The sequence below is a fragment of the Carcharodon carcharias genome, chromosome 2 (genome assembly GCF_017639515.1).
Source record: "Carcharodon carcharias isolate sCarCar2 chromosome 2, sCarCar2.pri, whole genome shotgun sequence".
Taxonomy (NCBI): Eukaryota; Metazoa; Chordata; class Chondrichthyes; order Lamniformes; family Lamnidae; genus Carcharodon; species Carcharodon carcharias.
Genome location: NC_054468.1, coordinates 32231298 through 32257848, shown reverse-complemented (window position 1 = coordinate 32257848; position 26551 = coordinate 32231298). Strand labels below are relative to the sequence as shown.

The window sequence follows — 26551 nt, the reverse complement described above, 5'->3', positions numbered from 1 at the left end:
CATTCGTTTAGATAATATCACCAACTTTAACACCTATGTGTTCTTTTGTTCTATTGTTGTTGACATCTTTTGATGATCTGCTTCTATCACTGCTTGTTTGTCCCTACAACCACACCACCCCCCCAGACTTCTTTCTCTCTCTCTCTCTCCACCACCCCCCCCACACACCTTAAACCAGCTTATATTTCAACTCTTTCTTGGACTCGAACTCAAGTTCTGTCAAAGGGTCATAAGGACTCGAAACGTCAACTCTTTTCTTCTCCGCCGATGCTGCCAGACCTGCTGAGTTTTTCCAGGTAATACTGTTTTTGTTTTAGAGAATTAAAGCCCTTTCTGTTTTTCTCTAATGCTTCTAATACAGCTGGAGAAGATGTTAAAAATGGGTTTCAGACAACATTGGGTTCTTTCCCAGTCTCTTCCTCTATGGGAAATACATCTTTATTCAATTCTCACCCAATCTTATCCATAGATGGAGTGGCTGAGAACAGCAACTCACCAGAATGCTGACCGAAAGACAGGAGTCTTTCTTTGGGGCAATGCAATAGTACTCCAATGTATGGTACCACGGAGTCACAAAGTGATACACCATCAATCCACCCCATGTACTTTACTGATACTGATGCTTTATGTCTGCTAATAATAACTGTTTTTGTTAACGAGTAACATTGAATGTGAACTTGGCCAACTCCAGATCTCTTCATCGATGTGTACAGGTATTTCTAAACACAGGCTCGCGGTATCCTTACTGTGATGAAACAAATAGTTTAGGTGCTATTTCCTGATCTTTTATTTGTCAGAGCTAGAAAGTATAATTATAGTGTACATATTTTGGTTTTGGTAAATGTGTGATGAATTCACATTCAGTGGCCAGTAATTGTTAGGACATTTGGTATTGTAACACTGGCTGAAGTATGAGAAGCTCTTGAATCTGAAACATCTGGTTTAAGTGTGAGGAATGGAGCTTGAACCCAAGAAAAGGAAATGTGGCTGAGAGAGTACAAAGAGATTTGAACAGTGCCAGTCACATTGTCTGATCTGTTCCGCAGGTCAAACATTTATGTCTGGGGTCTTGTAAATATGCTGCCTGGGGGTTGGAGAGGGAGAATGTTTAAAACACTTTGAAGTTTAGTTGAAATAAATTATGGTAAAAATTTGCACCACATCAAGAATTTACATTACATAAAAATATACATGGAAAATATTTAATGATAACATTCTCAACAGTGTGGCTGAGACAAAAATTACATGAATATCAATTTTAAGTCATTTTCCAGTTGTTGCTACATTTTACATTTTATACAAGTATTTCAAGTTCCTTTACAAACCAAGGTTTGGGAGGGGAGAATGCGAAGAAAAACTGCTTTTGACTCAAGTTCCTTTATCTAGACATCCAGTCAAATCATGCTAGCACTACAGATGAGGTGTCCAATGAACTTCCATCTATTGATGAGATGTTTGACATTCGAAGTCTGGAGGCAGCAGTCCCCTATATCCATGGCAACCAGCTGCAAGTTAAAGTACACTGGAAAAAATCAGAAGAAGGTAAGACAGTCAACCAAGTTTCCACTATGTAATGAGCTCTCATAATGTAGTTGTCAGAAGCAGAACTTGTGTTTGTTTTATATAACTTAACTCACATTACTTTACCACTTTTTATACCTGGAACTTTACAAACAGATAGTGCTTAAACATTTGTTTTAATTGGAACAAGTGTTTTGCATGTTAACCAAATGGCTCAATCTAGGTTTGGGAAATTTAAGGCCCATGATCTCAGCCTTGCAGCTGAGAGGTAGATTAGTTTTATACAAAGATAGAGATGTGTTAGAGTGCCATCTAGTGCCTATACTTGGTATTTGTTAATCGTTTAGTGGAAAGTCCGATTGAAGGGGAAGTATTGTCTTCTAGTCTCCTAAATGGCTCCATAATCAGTACACTTATTACTAGATCTGCCATCCTATGCTTCCAGTTTGTAGCAGGGATTGAGGAGTTGAAGGTATACTGCCTGCTATTGGGTTTCAGCCTGCTGTAATCTTTGAACTATCGTTCATAAAATAGTGCATCACACAAACGTTTTTTTCTGTTCAAATATATACTGACGATTTGTCTTTTGTTTTTACTGTGGAATAAAAGAAGTATAGTGGGGGAAATGTGAATGACTTTGAATTGCCCCATGTTTTCTTGTCCAATGTTGAGAACATGATACTAGAGATGTAAGGATTTGTATAATGTAAGCCAGGTGGTTTGAGTTGCAGATCAGCCAGATACTTCCAAGCGTAATATGATGATGCCTTGCTGAAGTATGCATTGGGAATTCAAGAGCTGCACAAGCTGTGAACCAATAAATGATCAAGCTAGTGCCATAGTCAAGGTGCTCTGGTGTGCATCCGCCAGTTTTTGAATGATAACTGAACACATTGAGGCTTCCTAACTAAGATAATTGCTGTAGCCTTTGACTTGCTCAGGAGTATGTTTGGATCAACCACACTTCCTGATCACTGTGTAAAAATGTATGTCTCGCAATGAATTCAAATTGATAGTTTAGTCTGAACTACACATTCTTTCACCATGGCATTTTTCCATCTACAAGATGGATCAGAGCCGATGTTTCCCATATCAACACTAGATAGCCCATGATTCACCCATCTGCTCCCCATACCCACCCCATTAAAGTGAAACCCCAACCCAGATGTTCTTGGTGGCATTCCATTCTAGAAATGACACAGTGATACCAGAAGTTTTTCTGATAACAGTTTTTTTTTTTACCTGAGGTCAGCAGTTAACTAACAATTTTTCCTGTCAGAGGGATTGAATGTGCAGAACGCCAGGATGGAAACCAACAGAAAGAGTAGCAAGTTTGCATTTGTTGTAGTTTTGAGCTAGAGTAGCAGTGTGGTGAAGCATATATGGGAACTTTTTTCAGCTGCAGAGCTTAGTGCGCGCCCTATCCGAATTTCAATCATTCAGCTTCCAAATTCCCTATATATACTCCCATTACAGAAACTTCGGCATTGGAGAGCTAATTTGTTAAATCTGCCTGTATAACCAAAATATTCAGTCTGGAACGACATGTAATTTCAATATAAAAGATTCACGGTTATCCTGAATCAGGAATGAAACATAGGCTGTGATTGCAAAAGAGGGGTACTTACCGTTGGGCAGCCTGCCAGTCTTCAAAACCATGCAAATTACAGTAATACACAGTTATAATGTTCCTCTGGAATGTCAAATGGGTTGTCAGCTCTCCCAAGTAGTAGACAATCTTAGCTCATTTTAGTGAATTGGACTGTAAAGTGGTATTATTACAAGAATCTAATTTAACATCAAAAGAGGCTCCAAAATGAGTGATGTCTTCAGGCTTCCTCTTTTGTATCAGTGCAATGTTGCTTCCAAAGTGCATCAGTGCAAGTGTGGTAAGGAAAATCAGCAGTCAGATTGGCAATTTGATTCTTGACAGCTCATTAAAGGCAACAGCAGTAAGACCACCCAGATAGCCTCAATTCCTGGAGGTTTCCTCTAGTGTGAAGCCACACTTTTAAAATAAAACTGGGCATTTTTTCAACTTACTTACTGAATTATTTTAGCGCTATTGGGCAGTATTGTTCCCTAACAGAAACACCTTAGGGAGGAAGTGAAGCACAGCGCATGTACATCAGCACTGATGCCTAGAACTGCTTTGTCGGTGAGCTGAGTGCAGTGTGTAGTCAGCAATGTAAGCTGTACATCATACCCTTCTGGTTCCCACCTGTGACCCCCCTTAAAAAGACAGGATAACGCAGGTTGTGAATTTTGTGCGTGTATGTGTGTGTTATCTAAATATAGAATTTTTCTTTGGTTCCTCCAGAAAGCCTCAAGGATCACAATACCTACTTGTTAACATGGGTACCCGAATCCTGTGCCAAGAACAATTCACAAATACAGCGACATGCAACTGTCAAGGTTAGAAATGCAAAGATAAAAGCAAAATATTTTGGATGCTGGAAATCTGAAACAAAAACAAAAATAGCTGGAAAAACTCAGCAGGTCTGACAGCATCTGTGGAGAGGAAGACAGAGTTAACGTTTCGAGTCCATATGACTCTTCATCAGAACAAAGACATATGGACTTGAAACATTAACTCTGTCTTCCTCTCCACAGATGCTGTCAGACCTGCTGAGTTTTTCCAGCTATTTTTATTTTGGTTAGAAATGCATCTGCTTAGTTTCTAAGTCAGGTAAAAAGAGACAATGAATAAATAGATGTTTATTTAATTTCTTGCATATGAATGTTCTAATTAAAAGCACATTACCTCGTCAGTGTTTCTCCTCATAGTTTAAACGGGTTAGTTTTACAACATTGATCTCTAGATATTTATTTTAAAACAAACTTTTGGAACCATGAAACATTTCAATGAAGTCTGATGTCTTATAAAGTTTCTGATCAGCTGAATGAGGTACTTTCCATTTACTCAAATCCTGTTTATTTTGCACTAGAAAAATGAGTGGTTCATTAATAGTCAAAACAGAAAATGCTAGAAAACACTCAGCCGGTCAAGCATCATTTGTAGAAAGAGAAATAGAGTTAATGTCATTTATCAAAATGTTCTATCTGTACAGAGCATTGCATTTCAGAAAGAACCTCAGTAAAGCATTTGCCATGACATGGACCATCATATAAAACAATCATGTCCTTTGGTTCCTCTAGCTTAATTTCAGGGTGATCTTGTGGTGCAGTGGTAGCTTCCTTACCTCTGGGTTCAAGTCCCACTTCAGGGCTTGATGCCCATGGAAGATGTGTGCATCATGCAGCCAAGCAGGTCGATTATCAGTTTGTAAATCCTTCCAATATGCCTGATGGCAGGCAATAAAGAATGGGGGAGCCATACTGTAGAAGGCAATGGCAAACCACTGCAGTATTTTGCCAAGCAAAATCATGGACCAATCTAATGGAAGTCCTGGTCACCAATGCATTCGTAGGGCATGGTACCTGAAAGAGAAGTCTGTGTTTTCCCACTGACATGTTCTCTGCTAAAAAAGCTAAAGCTAGAATTGGCTTAGAGCTGAATTTTCACAAAGTTGGGACAACTGCAGTGTCATTTAAAAATGGCGAGCTGGACCCAATTCCAGATTGCGCCCCCTCCATTCCCAGCACCATCAATTTTCGTGAGCCTGCACCCTGCACTCCCGACTTAGCCAACTGCATTGCAGAGGTAGGCATTTCCTAGCTCTCCGCAATTTCCGTGGAGTCAGGCAAGTTTCTCCATGATTCATGATTCACAGCCCTTCAGGTGTTGTGAACCCTAGTCTGAATTTAGGAAAATTTTGAAAGATAAGTTCAAAAGGTCTTACCCACGTCACCCAACCACTCCTCATGGTCCTTCATACTCCCATGCAAACTTAATGCCATTTCATGCTCACCAGCCACTTCCCATGGCCCCTCATACTCTCCATGCCAACTCAATGCCAACTCATGTCCCCCCAGCCACTCCCTATGGCCCCTCATACACTCTATGCCAACTCAATAAGAACTTATGCCTCTTCCATGCCCATTCACCCAGTACGCACTATGTACATAACCAATGAGCCACATAATGGGCAGAATTTTGCCATCAGCGAGCAGGGGGCAGGGCCCGTCCGCCGACACATAAAATGAAACGGGATGACATCGGGAGGAACCCCCGACCTCACCGTGCCCCATTTAAATTTTCAAGAAGGCGGGGGCACAGCCAAATCAGCTGCAGGCCCACCGACCTAACAATGGCCAATTGAGGCCATTGACAGGATCATTTAAACAATTAAAGGACCTGCCCGTCCAACCTTAAGTCTGGCGGTCAGGCCAGGAGCCCAGCGACAAACAGAGAAAACATGAAACCTCATCCACCGGCGGGATGAGGTTTCATGTAGGGTTTTAACATCTTTAATTAAGTTTTTCTGTAAATTATGAACATGTTAAGGACATGTTAGGGAATTTTTCTTTTTCTATTTTTAATATTTTTCAAAGTGGAAGCGAGCTTCCTGAGGCTGCACTTAGCCTCAGGGAGATGTGGGCTCTTTCGTGCACATGCGCAAAAGATCGCAGTCTCGCTTTTAGGGATTCCCCCCCCCCCACCCCCGCCTGCACAGGAAGCGCAATGCCGGACGTCACACTGGACAGGCCTTAATTGACCCGCCCGCGTAAAATGGCGGTGCGCCCTGCTTTGCTGGCGGGGCTTGGCTCCCCACTGGCCAGAGGTTGGGTCAGGCCCGCCCGCCCAACAGGCAGAAAATTCTGCCCAATAAGTGTGGAACTGCTGAGAAATAAAAAAACACCCATTCAAAAATGTTCTGGCCATTTGGGTTTCCACCAGTCCTCATTATGCATACTGGTCACTTAGCTCTGTTGGCTGGCTAGTTGGTTTGTAATGTAGAGTAACACCAATAGTATGAGTTTAATTCCTGTACCAGCTGAGGCCATCCATGAAGGCCCTGTCTTCTCAACCTTTCCCCTCACCTGAAGTGTGGTGATCCTCAGGTTAAACTCACCACCGGTTGTCTTTCTCTGATGACAGAGCAACCTATGGTCCTCTGGGACTGCAGAGGTGGCTTGGCTGAGAGCCCAGACTAATAGAAGCATTAGCTCAGCACAGAATCTGTTTTGTCAAGTGAAATTAATTGTTGGCTTTGCTTGATTGATATCTTTCAGTGGCCTAGGATCAGCTTCTGGAGTTGACAGCTCGGCTCTATCCTTCTATCGTGCACACCAACCCCACGCCAAGCAAAAATTGTGTGTGACCAGGGGCTTTAGACCAAGGTGGGTCTGCCAAGTTGGGAAATTTCCCAACTCAAGCTACCCGCCTCAGTAGTGAAAATCCAGCCCTTAATTTCAGTTCCCCCCTGTTTGAGATGAGAATAGATTTTCACTATACTTCTTACTCGCATAGAGTGTAACAGTTGGGAATTGCACTGTAATTATTTTTATACTCATTCATGGGATGTGGGCTTCGCCGGCTGGGCCATTTATTGCCGATCCCTAGTTGCCCTTGAGAAGGTGGTGGTGAGCTGCCTTCTTGAACCGCTGCAGTCCATGTGGTGTAGTATACCATGTGGTGTAAGTGCTGTTAGGAAGGGAGTTCCAGGATTTTGATTCAGCGACAGTAAAGGAACGGCAGTATATTTCCAAGTCAAGATGGTGAGTGACTTGGAGAGGAACCTCAAGGTGGTGGTGTTCCCATCTATCTGCTGCCCTTGTCCTTCTAGGTGGTAATGGTCGTGGGTTTGGAAGGTGCTGTCAAAGGAGCCTTGGTGAATTGTGATATTAAATACAATCTTCTTTCGCTATTTGAACTAAAAGCTACTTTGTAGAGAAGTCTTTGGTAAATGTATGAACAGTATAAAAATAAATTCTTTGGTTTCCTTATTAATTCCTTAATTGGTTCTTGTCTTCCTGCGGGGAATATTATGACTAACCCTTCAGTAAACCCCATTACAAATGTTTAGTTGGATTTCAATCAATCCTCATCCATTTGTCTTATCTAATGGGTGTTGTTGCACTTCTCTTCCTTCCCCTGAATGTTTTGCCTGTGAATCAAGGTGTAATGTTTCTTCTGAAGACAAGTATCATTAAATGTCAATCTGTTTGATGGATAGCATAAAGAAAAACGTTCCTTTGAATTATGAGGGCTCTCATAAATTATTGGCAGAAATGTGGGAAACTGCAGATTTTCTAGATATGTAGTAGTTAATTTTTATGCATTGTAGTGTTTTGAACACTTTGTGGGGGGGCAGTCATGCTTGGACAGTTGTCAAAAGCGATGCTTCTATTTTCATGGCTTACTATGAAATTGCAGCTAGTAATGTTGGTCATATATTACAACATGTTTGAAGTTGGCATCTGTTTATAATAAAGTACAGATGAACTGCCTGTTCACTGAAATCTATCACACAACACTATGTAACGAACCTGGGATAAGCATCAATCATTCTTATGCTGACAGAGGAGTTACCTAACTGGTAAAGTAAATTATTTAGTCATACCAGGTACTGGCCTCTATGTTAGATCAAAAACACTATTCTTTCGATTGCATTTTCAGAATATTTACACAGGCAGTCTGGCATACTGCTTTTGAAGTTGTGGAGCTAGGATGCAGACTTGTTGCTGATTTTGTACATGTATCAACCTGAGGTTTAGGTACTTATCCAGGGGCCAAATTATAGTGTCATACAAACAAGCCTGAAAAAGAAAGAGAAAATGTAAAATAACTTTCACAAAGAAGCAAAACAGTAGATAGGCAAATAAATACCCTTGCTACAATTTTAAAATCTTGACATGCCTTCCTCACTACTAAAAAAAACACCTTTTAATGAACTCAAGCTTGGTTACAATCCCCAGAAGTGTTGGAAATCTTTTAATAGAATTCGTTCCTCCACTGTTCCGAAAGCAAAGTCAGTGAAAGCTGGAGTAATTCGCAAAAGATGCTGGCTCTAGGAAGATGGTTCCGTACAAACTAGCGTGCAAAAACCTAGCTTGGCAGAATCTGGGAGGTCACCATTAAGGACAGCATTGTTTTCATCAACACTGCCACCATCAGGTGAGCTTAGGTTTGTCAATGTCCAGCACTCAAATGATTATTTTTGATGTAGCAGAATTTTGGATTTTGTGAAAAGGCAATAAGACATGGCGGAACGCATTCCCCACTCTATTTTGCATCCCCACTTATCCAGGTAAGCCAGTTTCCCAGCACATTGACAGAGAAAGTATCAGCGCAATGTCAGGTACATTAGAGACCGTTTTTATGGTTTCCTCCCACAGGCACCTAGTAGTCCTTCTCTCTTTTGCTGTATATCATCCGGGAATATCTGAAGATTGTTCTCATTGCAATGATGTCTTCTACCCTATTTCCTTGCAAAGCTGTACTTCCATTTTTGGGTGCCTCTGCCAGGCCTTCAGCTGGAAGACATACTTCAAATGCTGCACAATTTTTTATATTCATTCATAGAATGTGGGCATTGCTGCTAGGCTAGCATTTATTGCCCATCCCTAGTTGTCCTTGAGGAGGTGGTGGTGAGCTGCCTTCTTGAACCACTGCAGTCCATGTGGTGTAGGTATACCCACAGTGCTGTTAGGGAGGGAGTTCCAGGATTTTGACCCAGCGACAGTGAAGGAGTGACAATATATTTCCAAGTCAGGATTGTAAGTGGCTTGGAGAAGGTCTTCCAAGAGATGGTGTTTCCATGTGTCTGCTGCTGTTGGCCTTCTAGATGGTAACAGTCGTGTATTTGGAAAGTACCTTAGTGAGTTCCTACAGCACATCTTGTAGATGATACACACTGCTGCTACTGTGTGTTGGTGGTGGAGGGAGTGAATGTTTGTGGATGGAGTGCCAATCAACTGGGTTGCTTTGTGCTGGATGGTGTCAAGTTTCTTGAGTGTTGTTGGAACTGCCCTCATCCAAGCAAGTGGAGGGTATTCCATCACATTCCTGACTTGTGCCCTGTAGATAGTGGACAAGCTTTGGGGAGTCAGGATGTAAGTTACTCGCCACAGGATTCCTAGCCTCTGCCCTGCTCTTGTAGCCACAGTATTTATATGTTAGTCCAGTTCAGTTTCTGGTCAATGGTAAGCCCCAGGATGTTAATTGTGGGGGATTCAGTGATGGTAATGCCATTGAATGTCATGGGGCGATGGTTGGATTCTCTCATGTTGGAGATGGTCATTGCCTGGCACATGTGTGGCATGAAAGTTACTTGCCACATGTCAGCCCAAGCTTGGATATTGTCCTGGTCTTGTTTCGTTTGGACATGGACTGCTTCAGCATCTGAGGAATGGCAAATAGTGCTGAACATTGTGCAATCATCAGCGAACATCCCCACTTCTGACCTTATGATGGAATGAATGGCATTGAAGAAACAGCTGAAGATGGTTGGGCCAAGGACACTACCCTGAGGAACTCCTGCAGTGATGTCCCGGAACTAAGATAATTGACCTCCAACAGCCACAGCCATCTTCTTTTGTGCTGGGTATGACTCCAACCACTGAACAGTTTTCCCCCTGATTCCCATTGACTCCGGTTTTGTTAGGGCTCCCTGATGCCACGCTCGATCAAATGTGGCCTTGATATCAAGGGCCATCACTGTCTCCGCACCTCTGGAGTTCAGCTCTTTTGTCCATGTTTGAACCAAGTTTGTAAAGAGGTCAGGGGCTGAGTGACACTGGCAGAACCCAAACTGAGCATCAGTGAGCAGGCTTTTGCTAAGCAAGTGCCGCTTGATAGCACTGTTGATGACCCCCCTCCATCACTTTATTGATGATGGAGAGTAGACTGATGGGGTGGTAATTGGCTGAGTTGGATTTGTCCTGCTTTTTGTCTACAGGACATACCTGGGGAATTTCACATATTGCAGGGTAAATGCTAGTGTTGTGTGGCTGTACTGGAACAGCTTGGCTAGTGGCACGTCACGTTCTGGAACACAAGTGTTCAGTAATATTGCCAGAATATTGTCAAGGCCCATAGCCTTTGCACTATCCAGTGACTTCAGTCTTGATACCACGTGGAGTGAATCCAGTTGGCTGAAGACCGGCATCTGTGATGCTGGAGTCCTCTTGAGGAGGAGCTATCCATTGATAGTCAAATCACCATGCTTAACTCTTTACTCCCTACTTACCTGCTCCTCCCTGACCTGTTGCTACAATTTTCAGCCATTCTTGGCTTTTTATTAGCTGGAATTTTAATTCCCAGCATTGCTTCCACATTCTGAGGGAGTTGCACTGTCGAAGCACCAATTGATATTTAAATGAGCTGACCCTGTAATTTGCGGCAAGGTCAATATTAAATGTTATCAACTAGCATAAACCTGAGGTCAGGAGGCAGTACTCATATAAATGGCCTTGTGGAACTTTAGGTCCAGAAAATTAATCAATAGGGAAGCAGAACGTTAACAGCTTTTATTGTCAATAAAGTGCAGGTGACAAACACAATGCACACAACAGATACAAGAAATTTATTGTAAAGATAAAAGTGCTGAAGTCAGGCATATACATCATTTAAATTTATATGGATCATAGGAATTTTGGGAAAATCCAATGCAAGATTATCAAACACCAAGAATGCCACTCAGCCAAGGCTAAAACTGACAGGTTCAGGTATTACTGAAAAAAGAGACATGCTCTCGAAGCTTTTGGTCTTGTACCCATCAGGACAGATTTGCAAGAATGCCAATTGTCAAGGAAACAAAGATTCTTGCCATAAAAACATAAAATACTAGAAATACTCAGCAGGCCTGGCAGCATCTATGGAGAGAGAAACAGAGTTAACGTTTCGAGTCCGTATGACTCTTCTTCAGGGATAAATGTCATACCGACTCAAAATATTAACCCTGTGTCTCTCTCCACAGATGCTGCCAGACCTGCTGAGTTTTTCCAGCATTTTGTGTTTTTATTTCAGATCTCCAGCATTTGCAGTATTTTGCTTTTTTCTTAAAGATTCTTGAAAATCATGCCTGGTAAGCCCAAGACCAAAAGCTGCACCAGCATCTCTTTTTTCAGCAAAGATTCAGGTATGTTCAGATTTCTGCTGGTCTTCAGTCCCTTCCCCATTTGACATGTTTAGCTTTATCTCTCTTCTCCCACCACCTCCCAGTTATTTCCTTCATATTTCTATTGGGAGGATTGATTAGATGGTACCTCATCCACATTGATCAATCTGTTAAAGAGAAAGGGAGATGTTTACGGGTCATTTTTTGATTTATATTGGATCCTTCCACTTCCTTTAACTCTGCCATCGCTCCTCCTCAACCAATAAAAAAGTCAAACTGCACAGTGCAGTCTTTCATCACTTGGTCCAGCTATGAACCAATAACTCTTTCCTAATACCCATCCAAAAACAGTCTGTTTTTCACTTAAAAATTCTTTCTTCATCTGATACTGTGACCATATTAAATTTGGTGAGAATAGGAAAGGTGTGAGCTCCTGCTGCAAAAATGAAACATAAAAGCTTGCAAAACAAAAGCTAAAGACTTTATTCAATAGTATGAAATTTATAAGCTTGCAATTTGAGTCCAACTGCTTTGATTTGATATCTAAAATGCATTTAAAATAATTTATTTTCTAATAATAGTTACTATATGTAAGAAATCGTTGCTGCTACAGCTTTAAGATGTACACATTATTGTTCATGACTGATTTGTGGGTAAGGAAAAAAAAGTAATTTTTAATTAAAATTAAATAGACAAATTATAATAGCTTTACATCTTTAACATTTTGGAAATCCTTTAAACTCACTTTATCCTTCAACTGCAAACTTTATCATTTGATTCACTTTCTTTATCTTTTGACACAAAACCTTTAAACAAAGCTACTTGATTCTTTTTCCAAAAACATAAATTGCAGTGTAACCTGCACTTGGATCACCTGTATGTTTGAAATCACTGAGGCTAACAATCAATGAATGAGAAGCACAGCATTGTGGCCAGAGTAAAGACTGCTTTATTTACACTTCCTGTGTTATTGATTAGACATGGTTCAGCTTTATTCATCATTCCTCTTTGTGCCCACTGTTAAATGTAACCAGGAAAACAAGTAATTATTCTTCACCTTGCTATTTATTTATTTTCCCCCTTCAGGGCACTCACTTCGTTATCACTGGCCTCTCATTTGCTTGTGAATATAAGGTGACTGTGCAACCCATCGTTCTCCAGGGTCAGGCAAGGCAGGCTGTGACCTATGTAACAACTCCTCATTGCAGCAGTTCAATTAAACTCAAAGTGCTGAAAAACCTACTTTGTGCAAGAAATGGTGAGTGGAGATGAAAAAAATTGTACAACATGGTTGTGTGACTCTTTTTAGCTAAATGTCCCCAATTTTGTTTAATTTCTATACTTCATCTGCTGCATGCAGCAGAGTTTTCAATTTCTAGCATCAGTGTTCCACTGTAAAAATCTTATGTAGATAGATTTATGTTTTATTTCATACCAGATCTAAATTCTAAAAGTTACAGCAGCTTGTTATCTGCAGACATAACAGCAAAAAAGAGACAAACTTCAACACAATTTTCTGTTTTAGCCCATTGGATAACTGGGGCACAGTGCATGGAGGATTATACACTAATAATGAAGCCAGACAGATTTTTTTGTCCATTTAAATTTCGATCACCTGGGGACAGTACATTTGCTCTGTGCACTGCAGCAAGGTGACCCAATATACTCAAGCGTTGTAACAGGAAAATAAACTCAGTCTGGCTTAACTAATTCTCAAACAACCACTTCACCAATTTGGAACCCATTCATAGGGCGGAATCAACCTAGATTTGCACGAAGTGCGGTAGCAAGCAGGAAAAAGGACATTTCACCTGCTGGCCGCAATCGCAGCTTTTCACGTCACATCATCCCAATCCCATCTCATTAATCATGCTTTCCCGTTTCAATGGTAGCCATCTCTCATTCGCCCGCCACACCATCACCTCACCGCTTTCTCACACCAGGTGCCATATTTAAAGGGCAGCCGTGCGTACACCTCTCGGTGCTTCCAGCCCAGGACTGCTACACAGAAGACATGGCCCTGAAAGACAAGGCGACTGCAGCCCCCTGATTTAATGACCTTTTCAACACCATGGAGGCCCACCATGATGTCCTCTGCCCCTGCTGGCCACAGGAGAAGCAGCAACATCACCAATCCGGCCTGGGAGGCAGTGGCAGTGGTGGTCAGCACCAATGCCCTGCAAAAGAGGACAATTACCAGTGTCAAAAGAGGATGAATGATCTCTTCTATTCCGCCAGGGTAAGTCATTCTTCTCATCAGTCTCAACTCACACACTCACAAACCCATCACACATCCACAGGAATCTCAATCATTGCCAGTTCAAGGGACATGACCATTCACTCTTTCGCACACACCTTCATTGTCCTCATCCTGTCCATGGCACCACTACTCACCTACCAGATGTCAGGCATTCTTATCATATGGCCTGGTAGGTATCCTGCTCACACTCTTTCTATCTGTATTCATGCAGGACAAGCTGGCACAAATAAGAGGGAGCGGTCGCAGACTGGTGGAGGAATGCCTGACATCAAGGTTCTAACAGACTTTAAAAATAGAGCCATCCAGCTGGCCAGATATTCATCTGGACTGTTCCTGTGCTGACGATGAGGTCAGCGGTGTTCTACCAAGCGAGGATCCAGCAGTGCAACAGCCATCAGACACCCATGCTGTGAGTGATGTGTCCTGTTTCACAGGCCACTGCCATGCACTAATTATCTCTCCTTGCTTTCGCAGGCACATCTGGGAAACAGCCGAGGGAGTCCACAACCCAGGTCCTCAACTCAAGCCCCAGACACCTCGGAAGAAGGATCTGCTGGAACCCCAATTAAATACCCGCCACAGTGCTCACCCACACCCTCCACCAGCGCAGAGACACACATCTTGGTGTGACCTAGCTTTAGGGTAGCCTCGGGATCACAATCTGGTAAGCACCTCACATTGTCTGATCCACAGCAGACAGCAGCAGGAACTTCCCAGGTTTCTGGCACTCGGAGGACTGCTGGAGGCTAGAAATATGCTGATTCCGAGTAAGGTGATGAGCCTCATGTGTGGCATGCCAACACACCAAGGTCAACACTGGTAGGATGGCTGCCTCCATGGAGATCTTGGTCCAGGACATGGGTCCTGCAATGTTGCACAGTCTGAACTCCATTGCTAATACCATAGTTGGCCTCCAACTGTATCAATGCGAGAGGGGTGCAGGGCAGCTTGATCTCACTCCAGCTTCCCCTTCTCTTCAAGCAGTCAGCCGGGGCCCTAAGGTACCCATAGAGAGGAGGATCAGCAGTTGCACAGCCTGGGGCCATCCATCCAGGTGACTCTAGGATTGTCCAGCCGATCTGAATCCCCTCTTCCTGTGACCCCCACATCTCCAGCTCCACAGGCTGAGGAGGGTGCCACTGCCACAGAGCAGGACCCCGAAATCAGCCCGGGGCTCTCCAGGTCTCGGCCCTTCAGAGGACGCCCATCAAGGTCATCACAGACAGGGCATTGTGGTCAGTAGGCTGCCTCCGCCTCTGCTGTGGATGTCGGAGGAGCACCAAGATGGGTTAGGAAGGTTAAGAAGACATAATTGCACAGCATAGACATGGGTGTTTATCACATGTACATAATGTTGACTATTGTAAATAGACTTCCAAGACTGTCTCCTTGCCTGTGGATCCTTGTTATGATGAGCAGTGTTCATGTCACTCAGGTGAAACCTTGGTTCCTGTACAAGTTAAAGGCAAGTGTCTCAGTCCAGGGCCTCTTCCCTGTGCAGTGTGTAACCTTCAGACCAAAGCATTGGTCTGGCTTCACGCTCACTGAACACATTAATGATGCCTGTGCCTCAATGGTGCTTGTCATTGCTGCCAAAATGTCATGGGCAGGTGTCACAGAGTTCCGTCATTCTCTCTATGTGCTCTTAAAGCCTTTTATGCGGAGCTGGTTCCCCTTCTCTTCAGCATCTGTGACCAGTGATGCTGTGCTTCTCAAGGTGCTGAAGGCTGACAAAGGATCAGGTGCATTTAAGTTTCACGACTGTAACCCTGATTACAGAACGTAAGCAAGCTGCCCTCAGCCAGACAGGAGTCAGACATTCACAGAGGTTAAGTGAAGACCTATGGAGTGTCCTTACTGCATGTCATCATCATCCTCCTGGAATCTAATGACTATTAGGGCTTCCACTACATCTCCATGACAGGAGCCTTATCATAGAGGGTATGTGTGTTGTCCTCAGCCAGACTGGAGTCAAATGTTTGCAAATGCAATGTGAGGATCTATGGTGTCTCCTCACTGTGTGTCAGCATCATCGTCCATGAGTCTAGCAGCTATTAGGGTCTCCCGAGTGCGCCTGCCTCATCTGGCCAGTGCCAATGGCCTCATTGCCAGTGTCCTCACCTTTCAGGACCTCCCCACCCTCTAACCTGTCGATATCCTCCTCATCGGAGGAGATGTCCTGCTCCTCCATCTCCTCCTCAACCAGCTCCTCTACCCGTTGCAGCACCAGGCTGTAAAGGGCAGAGAAAGTGACACCCTCTGTGGACCAAATTGCAGGGGTCCACCAGACCAGTCCAGGAACCAGAGCCTCATTTTCAACTTTCCAGTGGTTTGCTCCACCAAGGTATGAGCTGAAGCGTGATCCTTCGCTCTGCTGTATTCTGAGGCTGCCACATGGGTGTCATCAGCTACATCCTCTGCAAGTAGCCCTTGTCGCCAAGGAGCCAACCATGCAGCCTCTCTGGACCCTGGAAGACATCAGAGATCTGAGACCTGCTAAGAATGTAGGAGTCATGGACACTCCCTGGGAACCATGCACAGACCTGAAGGATGCATTTGTGGTGGTCGCACACCAGCTGAACATTCATCAACTGGAAGTCCTTGCGTTGATACAGTTGACCGCTTGTTGCCATGGAGATCTAAGCATCAAGTGAGTACAGTCGATGGTGCCCTGCACCTGTCGGAAACCTGAGATCTGGGCAAATCCCAACACTCTTGCATCCTTTCCTGGTCCCGGGCAAAATACACAAAGTTGTGTGCCTTCGCAAAGATGCCATCTGCGATTTGGATGCATTTGTAGGTGGAGGCTTATGATATCCAAAGAGATCACCTGTGGAGTCTTGAAAGGAATCACTGGCATATAAATTGGGCGCTGCAGTCACTTTCATGGTCACGGGCAGTGGATGCCCTCCATGTCCCCATGGCGCCTTGGCAGCAGGTGGCAGATGTGACTGACTAGTTCCCTAGACATGCAATCTTTGGCGACACTGGTTTTTGGTCATCTGCAGGTTTGAAAGGCGGTGTCTAGCTAATTGCAAACAAGTGACAGCTCGCTGTAGCTCTTCAGCAGTGTGTGTGGGAGCCCCAGCTATCCCTTCTTCCTGAGGGTGCTGTTCCTCCCGCTGCCCAGTCAGGTACCTCTGTCACTCTCTTCTCCTTTGTCCCTTTTTAAGCCATAAGGCATACAGTTAGGCCACCAGGCTCCATGCTCCTGATGTATTCCTCCTACAGGATGAAAAAGAGAGACGCGTGGGTTTGCATGGGTTTACTAAGAATGTCTCTTGGTTAATTCTGAAGACCCCTTAACACATCCCAGAGAGTGCTGGCAACCACTTGGATGGCCAGACTTCAGTGCGCTGCATGGCTGCCTGAAACCCCACCCTCCTCCGCCCCACTCCACCTGACCGATTGGTGGCAGCTTCGTCCACTGTACTACATGCTGTGCCCTCAGTTCAGACGCAGGCATTCTCCAAACCCAAACTGCAATGCTGCACAGTTAGCTTGAACCATGGGGGAGACTGGTCCAAACCTGAATGCTAACCTTGCAAGGGGCTGTGAGCGCCTCCACCAGTGACTGCTCTGTGGCCAGCTTTTGCAAGGATATTGTACAACATGCCCAGCCATCCAACTGTTCTGCAGTCCACTAAAATGCTCATTAGTTTGCAGTCTGTGCCTGGGGGGTGAAAAGCTCTGGCGTATTTGGTGGCACTTTCAGTCCTTTGCATTGCTTGAGTGGGCAGATAAACTAGAGGCCCAACTCGAAGCATGTCAATGTCGCTGTGCATGAACTGTTTCAGCTGCGGAAGAATGGTCACTTTATACAAGGTTCCCCTAATGCATGGCTGTTTCCCTCCCCCTGTCACTCCCCGCACGTGCTTGTGCACTACTTTCAGCCGGAGTGCTGCCCTTGCCCACTAACCCCCCAACTTGCCTCAACTGGAGTGCAGTGATTGCCCCCCCCCCCAAATCGCCTCAACCGGTGTGCTGCCCTTGCCCAGGCACCACGCCGTCAGCCAGCCGGGATAAAGCAAACTCGTCAAAGCCTTAGCCTGAATGCGCAGCATCTCAACCTTGAGATCCAACAGGCGACCCTTGTGAGCACTGTGCAACATTACTGTGCACTCACCTCCAAGTTCCCCTTGAAGTGCAGCTTGCCAGGTGCATGCCTTATAAAGGCTGTTGTGAAACACGTCAGCGTCCAAACACGCTGACGTGCTTGGATGATCCAGCATGGGGGGATGATTCCGGCGAGCTGGGCTTATACTGATATGCAGATGTATTACAATGAAGTTCCAGATGTCTGACGGCAGGAAACACAGCCCGCCATTGGCAGGCAGAGCGGACGGTTGCAAGCGTGTTTCACAATGGCGTGAAACCGATTTTCAGCCTTCCCGGCATATTGTCTGCTCATGCCTGCCATGATACCCACCGCCAATGGGGGCGGATGATTCCACCCGTAGGGTGGGATTTTCCGCACCCGCCCGCCGCTGGGATCTTCCGGTCCCGCCGGAAGTCAATGGACTTCTGGCTGGGGTGTCACCTCGCCTGCGGCGGGACCCGCCCGTGATAGGGCTGGAAAATCCCAGCCATAGTGTTACTGGACCTAAATCAACAGAAACATAATCAATAATCTGAAGTATTCCATTTTCGACTTAGTGCGCAAGTTCTCACCCAGGTTCCTCCAATGATGCAAACTTGATTGTCAGGAAAAGATGATCTGGTCTATCATATTGTCACAGGGCAACTTAATACTATGATTCCACCCTAACCCCACCAACTAGCCAGCTATACAATCTCCAAGGAGAGACAAAAAGAATAGGAAGAAACAGCCGAGGCCAAATAAAAATATGAAAGAAAGACCCTAATCTGACTCCTTGACCTCACTCTCAGGCAGCATTGGATGTGGTCATACACCCAAATATGTGATAGATGGTTGGCAAGTCAATAAGAAGCAATATGAGAGAACCAAGAAGGCTGTATTATTACAAATAAAGGTGCAAACTGCAGCTGCTCATCATCCCCAGATTGGTCTTCCACTCCATTTTCCTTTATGAATATTTTGATTTCCCTTGCGTTTCATATAGTAATCCACTGAAGAGTGAGGGTTATGTCAAAGACCATTTCAAATATTGGAGGGAGTGGGTAAAAACCAATTGACCAGGATTTGAAATTTCTCTGATTCTGTCTACTGGTTCGATCGTTGGTTTCACCCATAAGTTGATTATTCGTAGAGAACATGATAAGAATACTGATGCATGGTCCTCTTTTTGATAGCTGGGCACTCCTCAACCACTTTCAAACTTTACAGGGACAGTACACTGTAAATTATCACTATGGAGTCTTCAAAGCAATGACAAATTGCCTTCGCAACAAATACAAATCACATCGCTTGACGTTGAATCATGCCAACTAACTAAACTATCGGTCCATGTGCTTTCTATGCTGGTAATAACAATGTTGAGATGCCTAGAATTATACGCAGCATTCCCATGCATTAAATTAATTAATTCATTTGAAGAAAACAATGGATGGCTTTAGCTGAATGTGATTCTGTGCAGATTCTGTTGGGGTTGTTCATTCCTAATGACAATTTATATTTCTGATAAACGTCAATTCATTTTTAATAATTCTTATTATTTAAACCTTTTTCAAGAATAAAGAATGGAAGTGAATGGTACAATTTTTTTTTTCTGTCTTGACACCAGGGCTTCGCCAGATGTCCAGTCAAGCTTCTGGAAAGGTCATAGTGAAAGCAGAGAAACTAACTGCTGCTTTTGTTGCTGAAAATGGCTCTGTCACTGGAGAGTTCCATTGGCAGGTTTCACAGAACCAACCTCATCAGTTAGTCACTGGGTACCAATTCAACTGGACGGAAATATCCACTGTTAACAGACCTGTTGTCATGCCAAACATGGTCATTTCCCGAAGTCAAGTACTGCCACCAGTAAGTTACCAGCAACATGCTGTGTTCACGTGAATTGTGGTGGATAGGGAAGAATGGGTTCAACCTCTAAATTAACTATGGTGAAAATTTGTAAATGTATTCACAGGCTGCTTCTAAACAATCAATTTTATTTTCCAAAGAATTGCTCTAAAAATGCTAAAAATATGATATGACGGTAAAGGCTGCGAAAATGGCTTCACACCCAAAATCGATATGAAATGAGAGAGTATGCATCTAAAGATGTCGGCCCAAGGTTCAATCCAAAATGTGCCTCAGTCTTCATTTTCTTAAAACTGGGGAGCTGTGAATGCCAATTGGGCAACCCATGCGTTTCCTCGAAAATTCAGCTGGATGCAACACAGATCTAGCCCATGTGTAAGTCCTGGGTGACGGGTGACAGACAAGTGTTTGGTAGGAATGCCTCTCCTAGAACCACATCAAGGCAATTGAAAGCATCCAAATCAAATCATTTTGCTTATCTTTCAAGTGGTAGCCTCCAGCTATCCTTTAAGAACTGGTTGTATGGCCATCGCAGAACCAAAATTAACTGAGCAGGGAATATGCATTTCTGCTGAGTTTGCCAACATGCTCCTAAAACTATAAAAATAAGCATATTCAGTGGACCCAAATCTTTTTCAGATGGGTGCCCTGAACACTTAGCACTTGCTGGTTTCCAATGTGGCAGCCAGCGCACTTGCAGGAGAGATCACTGTAGATGGGATCACTGAAAAGTCATCCCTAAAGTTATTTAGTGCTCAGAAATAAGGTACAATACAGGCCAATGTTTTTTCCCATGGTTTATTTTAACTGCAATTTTCACTGCTTCACTGACAACCTTCAAGACCTAATTTATTTTATTATATTTGACACTCATAACCGTTCATTCAGTGAACTTTTACCCCATTATAAAAGAAAACCATGGAAAGTATACCAAATAGATTCATCTGAATAATGACAGTTTGTGAAGGTAGAGCTATGATGGAAGGTTTAAAATATTGGGATTATTTCCACTGAAACAGAGATGGCTAAGAGGTTTTTAAAATTTAATAGAGCGAATAAGGAAAGACCATTCCCTCTGGTTAGGGGGTTAGTGACAAGGGATCATCAGTCTAAAGCTGTCGGTAAGAGAATGAGAAGAAAAGCTGGGAGAAATTTCCTTACACAGAGGATTTTCTGAGCATCAAATGCTTTGCAACCTGCAATGATTTAAGGAGAGACTGTTGCGTTTTTACAGAAAATTGGATACATCTTTGAAGCAGAGGAAGATGTAGAACTATGGAGAAAAAATAAAGTACAACTTTGCTTTAGCAAAGAGCCAAGGCAGACTTCCTCCTTTGTTGTAAACTTTAATGGCACTTCCTCCCCGACATTATTTATATTCCAAAAGCATTATTCTAGATATTTCAACTAAGATTGAAAACTTTCTACCTGGGAAAAGTCATGGGCTAAAAATTGGTTCTGACCTGTTTTCAGATGTGGAGGTGTAGTAGTTCATGAGCTGCCCATGCCCTTTCCTTTGAAACAGGTAGCACCCAAACTGTGCTGCCTCCTCACTGACCTAATGATAGCGTTGGTCCAAACGAGGCCCACACTGCTGGCTGCTTGAGCACTCAGCAGGTGGCCGAACATTGTGTGCAGTTAGCACATGGTGTAGCCAGTCTGCTCCTTTCAAAGACAGTCTGCCCCTCTTAAAGAAGAGTTGCATTCAGTGGAAGAGAGTTGCTACTGCCTGTACTGACAGTGGCTGCAAGTAGGAGCTGCACAATCGAGCACCAGGAAAGGAAGAGGATCCTAGGTGCACAGATGCAGTACTGCAGGGCTTAGTGGTGGAGGTGCACAGGAGGAAAGAAACCATGGACTGGATTTTCAAAACAGAGGCAAGAAACAGGAGCACAGTCTGATTTTGGGTCCAAAACCCTTAATGAAAGTTAAGAGTTTTGCATGGGGAAGCACTTAGTTTGCTCTGGAAATGGAAATGGGTTTCCTGTCCACTTGTAGTCAGTGGGAGTGGGAATGGAGGTAGGTCAGATGAAGTGTGGGACTCATTTGGACTTCCCATGGCAGCCATCACTGAGCCTGCCGGTTATCCTGACTTGTGTCTTGTAAATGTGAACAGGCTTTGGAAACTGAGGAGGTGAGTTAATCGCCACAGAATTCCCAGTCTCTGATTTGCTGTCGTAGCCACAATGCTTATATGGCTAGTCCAGTTCAGTTTCTGGTCAATGGTAACCACCACCACCACCACCAGCACCACCACCACCACCACACACACACACACACACACACACACAAACCCCCCCCCCCCCACAGGATTTTGATATTTTGATAGTGGGGTGGAGGTGGGGGCGTTGGAGGGTTGGTGTTCAGCTTTGATAATGACATTACCCACACCCATGTGACCTGTTACAAGTCCAAAGTCCTTTTACAAATTAGGTGGGTGGTCAGGTCGATAAACATCCTGTGTTGTTATTTGACACTTTGAAATTTACCCAGCCTGGGTTCGAATGAGGGACCATCATAAAACAATGGAAGGTCGATGGGCACCCCTTCACATTCGTCTAACATTCATTGAGTTTCAATGTGTCTTTTGTCCCTGGTGAGCCAGAAAGACAAGTCAGCTGGAATGCTATAGTCCTTTTGTTGATGTTGCATCCTTAAACAAAGGAATGTGTGAATCTCCCAGATGCCTGTGAATGTCCATACTTATTTGGGTACTTGTGTGAGTCTTGAGACTGCCTAGAGTTGATACTGCCAAAAATCACATGGTGTGCGGCAGCTTTTTAAGTCTGTTTTTTGTTCAAAATTTTAAAGTATTATCTGGAGGTTCATAATATACTGGAACATGATATAGGCCTCCAGCAGCCACAACCATCTTCCTTTGTGTTTGGTTTGACTCCATCCAGTGAAGAGTTTCCTCCCTGATTCCCATTGACTTCAGTTTTGCCAGGGTTCCTTGATGCTAAACTTAATCAAATCTTCATCTTTGTCTTTTGCACTGATGTCCTAGGCTCTCCCATCATTGAGGATGTTCTTTGTGGAGCCTTCTCTTCCTGTTAGTTGTTTAAATGCCCACCACCATTCATGACTGGATATGGCAGGACTGTGGAGCTTTGATCTGATCCACTGGTTGTGAGATTGCTTAGCTCTGTCTATCGCTTGGCACTCAAGTAGGGCAGACCCTTGCTTCGTTGATGCTGACCTGAATCTAATGCTGGAGAGGGAAAGCAGGGAGATCTGCTTCCCAGAGAGTGGCAAGAGGAGGCCAGCTCATCATGCAGCAGGGGCATCTCTGTGTTCAGCTTAGTTTCTGTTGTCTCCTGTTTCTCCTCCTCTCTCACCTCTTGCTCCTGCTCCTGGCCTCCCCCGATAAGCTGTCCATTTCAGGGCTTCATCATCCTCCAGGTTCACACCTTTCTGAGGTCTGTGTTATGAAAAATGCAGCAGACCACCAACATGACCAATATGCTTGCAGTAGGTAATTGGAGGGCACCAACTGACTGGTCAAGGCACCGGATTCACATCTTCAGGATCCCAATGGCCTGCTCCATAGTTGAATTACTGAGCAGATTCTCAGATTCTTGGGCCGTAGGGACCATCCATGCACCTTGGGGGTTGGCGTGAAGATCTGAGGCAGCCTGCACGGGAATAGGATGAAGGTGTCATGGCAGCTGCCAGGAAATCAAGTGCAAACATGGAGGAAGCTCTTATTGTGGTCACAGACCTGTCCTTCCTTTTGATGAATCTCACTGACCAGTCAGTTGGTGCCATGATCGTCACATGGCTGCAATTGACGATAACCTACCTGAGGAAAACCAGCAATGGAGGCAAAACCCACTGCACTCTATCCTGGTGAGGTCACATCTGTCATGAAAATAATGTTCTCTCCAGCTTTGACAAAGAGGACATCACTGACCTGTGTGATGCAATGTTGTGCAGTCACTTGCAAGATTCCTTAAAGACCCAGAAGCAAAGCAGTTCAAGGCCACAGTGATTTTGACAGCAGGGCATGCCAACAGTGCTGAGAGGTGTGAAGTCTTTGGTGACGAGGGCTAGATGTCTGTGACCATCTGACTGGTGCATACAACCTCCTGCAGCAGTAGGTCTCGGTCATCTTGATCTTCGGTGGTCAATACTGTATTGAGGATTTAGCCTCCATTTCCTTCCTGCTCCTCTTTCCTCGGCTCTGCCCTCTTGCTGCTTGAGGCTTTGCCTTTCCTGCGGAGGATGTTGCCTCTCATCACCCCTGGGCCCAAAATCTGACCGTCGTGCCCCCATTGCCAGCTGCAGTATTCCTTCTGGGAAGATGGCTGCCCAATCATGATTGGCAACCTTGCCTCCTGCTTTCCTGCTGACCCTATTTTATGCCCAGGGTCTGAGTGCCCACTCTGTCTCCAATCTGTGTAGTGCCAAGGACACCTCCTCACCAGGTACCAAGTACCTTGCTGATCCTCTGGACTGGGATAATACCCTGGGGTAGCTTTGACTGGCTCCCCACTCCCTTTAGCTGAAAAAACAGATTGCTCATGAAAGCCATAAATATTCCACCAAGGAATATGGTACCAACAAGGTCTTAACAAGCTTTTTAAACTAATTTAATTGGCTTCAATTGAGAGGAGAGCAGGATACCTGTTCGACCTGGTAAACATTGCCAATGCCAGGAAAAGCATCCATAACTGAAACTCCAGCCAGCATTGATATTTTTGGGGCCCTTCCACTTTTTTTCCCCGATTTGTGGGGGCCTAAAAATCCAACCCCATGTTATCACAGCAAGGAAATGCAAACAGATGGCCAGGGAGATCACCTCCAGAGTCTGATCCTGAGGACCTGACAGCATGGGCACAAGAAGCTTAATATCCTCAAGCAGCTGGTCAAGGTCAGTGAATGCATCTTCACATGACATCTCACACCTACCACATCATCAACCTTTCACGCTGTTCAATGCATCACACCCCCATCACTCAGCACTCTCTAGCAGTCATGACTCAAGCCTATCATCCAGGTACACCACTTCATCTTCTTTTCCATAACTTTTCATGGTTCTCTGTAACAGAGCCTATGATAGCCGAAATCACTGAAAACATTGAAGATGTTGGTATGTTCCTGCCTTATGCCTCTCCTCGACTCCCAGCTCACCCTCGTCCTCCTACTTGGCATGATGAGAAAGCTGTAGATGGTGTGACCATGGACCTCTTGCTTTGCACTCCAACCATCCCCTTTCTGATCTCTGCTTTCAAACATCCAAGAACTGCCACCTGCTCAGCCACAGCACTTCTAGGAGGAAGAAAGAGAGCAACACCGCATTACTGATCAGGACACATCATCACTTGATCTGACATTAGCAGCAATTCGCTCAGATACTGGTACCATGTGTGTGAATGGGCTGCAGCCAGGCCAGGGGAGAGGATGGTTTATGTGTAGCTTATTGGAGGGCGAGGTGGCAGATGAGTTCTGCTACAGAGAACTCAGATGAGAACCTTGATAGGAGAGTGCCGATGAGGATAAACACCGAGAGCCTGAGGTATAAGACAGATGAGCTGATGGCACAGATAGGCACATGAGAGTATGATATCATGGCTATGACCGAGACAACCTTTTCAACCTTTCCTCATAAGACAACCCACCCATTCCAGGTATTCTCTGAATTGCTTCCTATGCACTTACATCTTTCCTTAAATAATGTGACCATTGGCAGTTCAAAATTTCTGATTATAGGGTATTCAGACAAGATAGAGGGACGGATGTCGGGGGGGGTCGGGGGGGGGGGGGGGTCGCAATATTGATCAAGGAAACAATTATAGAAGTGAGGAGGGATGATACCTTGGAAGAATCATCAAATGAGGCCATATGGGTAGAAGTAAAAAACACAAAAGGGGCAAACTATAGGCCCACAAACAGTCAGGGAGAGGTAGAGGATCAAATATGTAATCAAATTTCAGAGAAGTGTAGGAATAATAAGGCAGTAATAGTAGGGAATTTTAACTATCCAAATATTAACTGGGATAGTTTTAGTTTGTAAGGTAGGGAGGGAGCAAAATTCTTAAGTTGCATGCAGAACTTTTTTAACCAGTATGTAGAAAGCCCAACAAGGGAGGGGGCAATCCTGGACCTAATATTCGGAAATTAACCCGGGCAAGTGGAAGGCATATCAGTAGGGGAGCAATTTAGAAATAGTGACCATTACTCAGTAGATTTAGGATAATTATGGAAAAGGATAAGTTTGAGCCAGGAATAAAAGTTCTAAACTGGGGGAAGGCTAATTTTACTAAGATGAGATACGATTTGGCCTAAGTGGACTGGGAGCAGCTACTTGAAGAGCAATGGGAGGCATTCAAGGAAGAAATAGTGAGAGTACAGGGAAAATATGTTCCCTAAAGACAAAGGGGAAGACCAAGTCTGGAGAACCTTGAAGGTCAAGGGGCATAAATGTTAGGATTAAGAAAAAAGAGAAGCTCATGGCAGATACCGAGGGCTCGAAACAGCAGAGTCCCTACAGCAGTATAAAAAGTGCAGTGGGGAATTTAAAAAGGAAATTAGGAAAGCTAAGAGAGTGCACGAGAAAGCACTGGTGGGTAGAATAAAGGAAAACCCAAAGGGATTTTTCAAATATATAAAGAGCAAGGGAATAACTAGGGAAAGAACAGGGCCAATTAGGGACCATAGAGGTAATCTGTGTGTGTGGACCCGGAAGACGTGGGTACAGTCCTCAATGAATACTTTGCGTCGGTCTTCACAATGGAAAAGGACAATGCAGGTATAGGACAGATGAAGGACTGTGAAATATTAGAGGAAATTAACATAGAGAGAGAGAGGAGGTACTAGCAGGTTTAGCAACCTTAAAAGTGGAATAATCTGCAGGCCCGG

General features: G+C 44.2%; 1 protein-coding gene across 1 annotated transcript in view; it reads left to right on the top strand.

The window, feature by feature from the left end:
* Positions 1-26551, top strand: part of LOC121287192 (anosmin-1-like) — a 190156-nt gene that overhangs the window by 156481 nt on the left and 7124 nt on the right. The window contains exons 9-12 of the mRNA XM_041204833.1: positions 1387-1542; positions 3842-3936; positions 12573-12744; positions 19452-19690. Of these exons, the coding sequence (XP_041060767.1) occupies positions 1387-1542; positions 3842-3936; positions 12573-12744; positions 19452-19690 (662 nt within the window). The remainder of the gene's footprint in view (positions 1-1386; positions 1543-3841; positions 3937-12572; positions 12745-19451; positions 19691-26551) is intronic.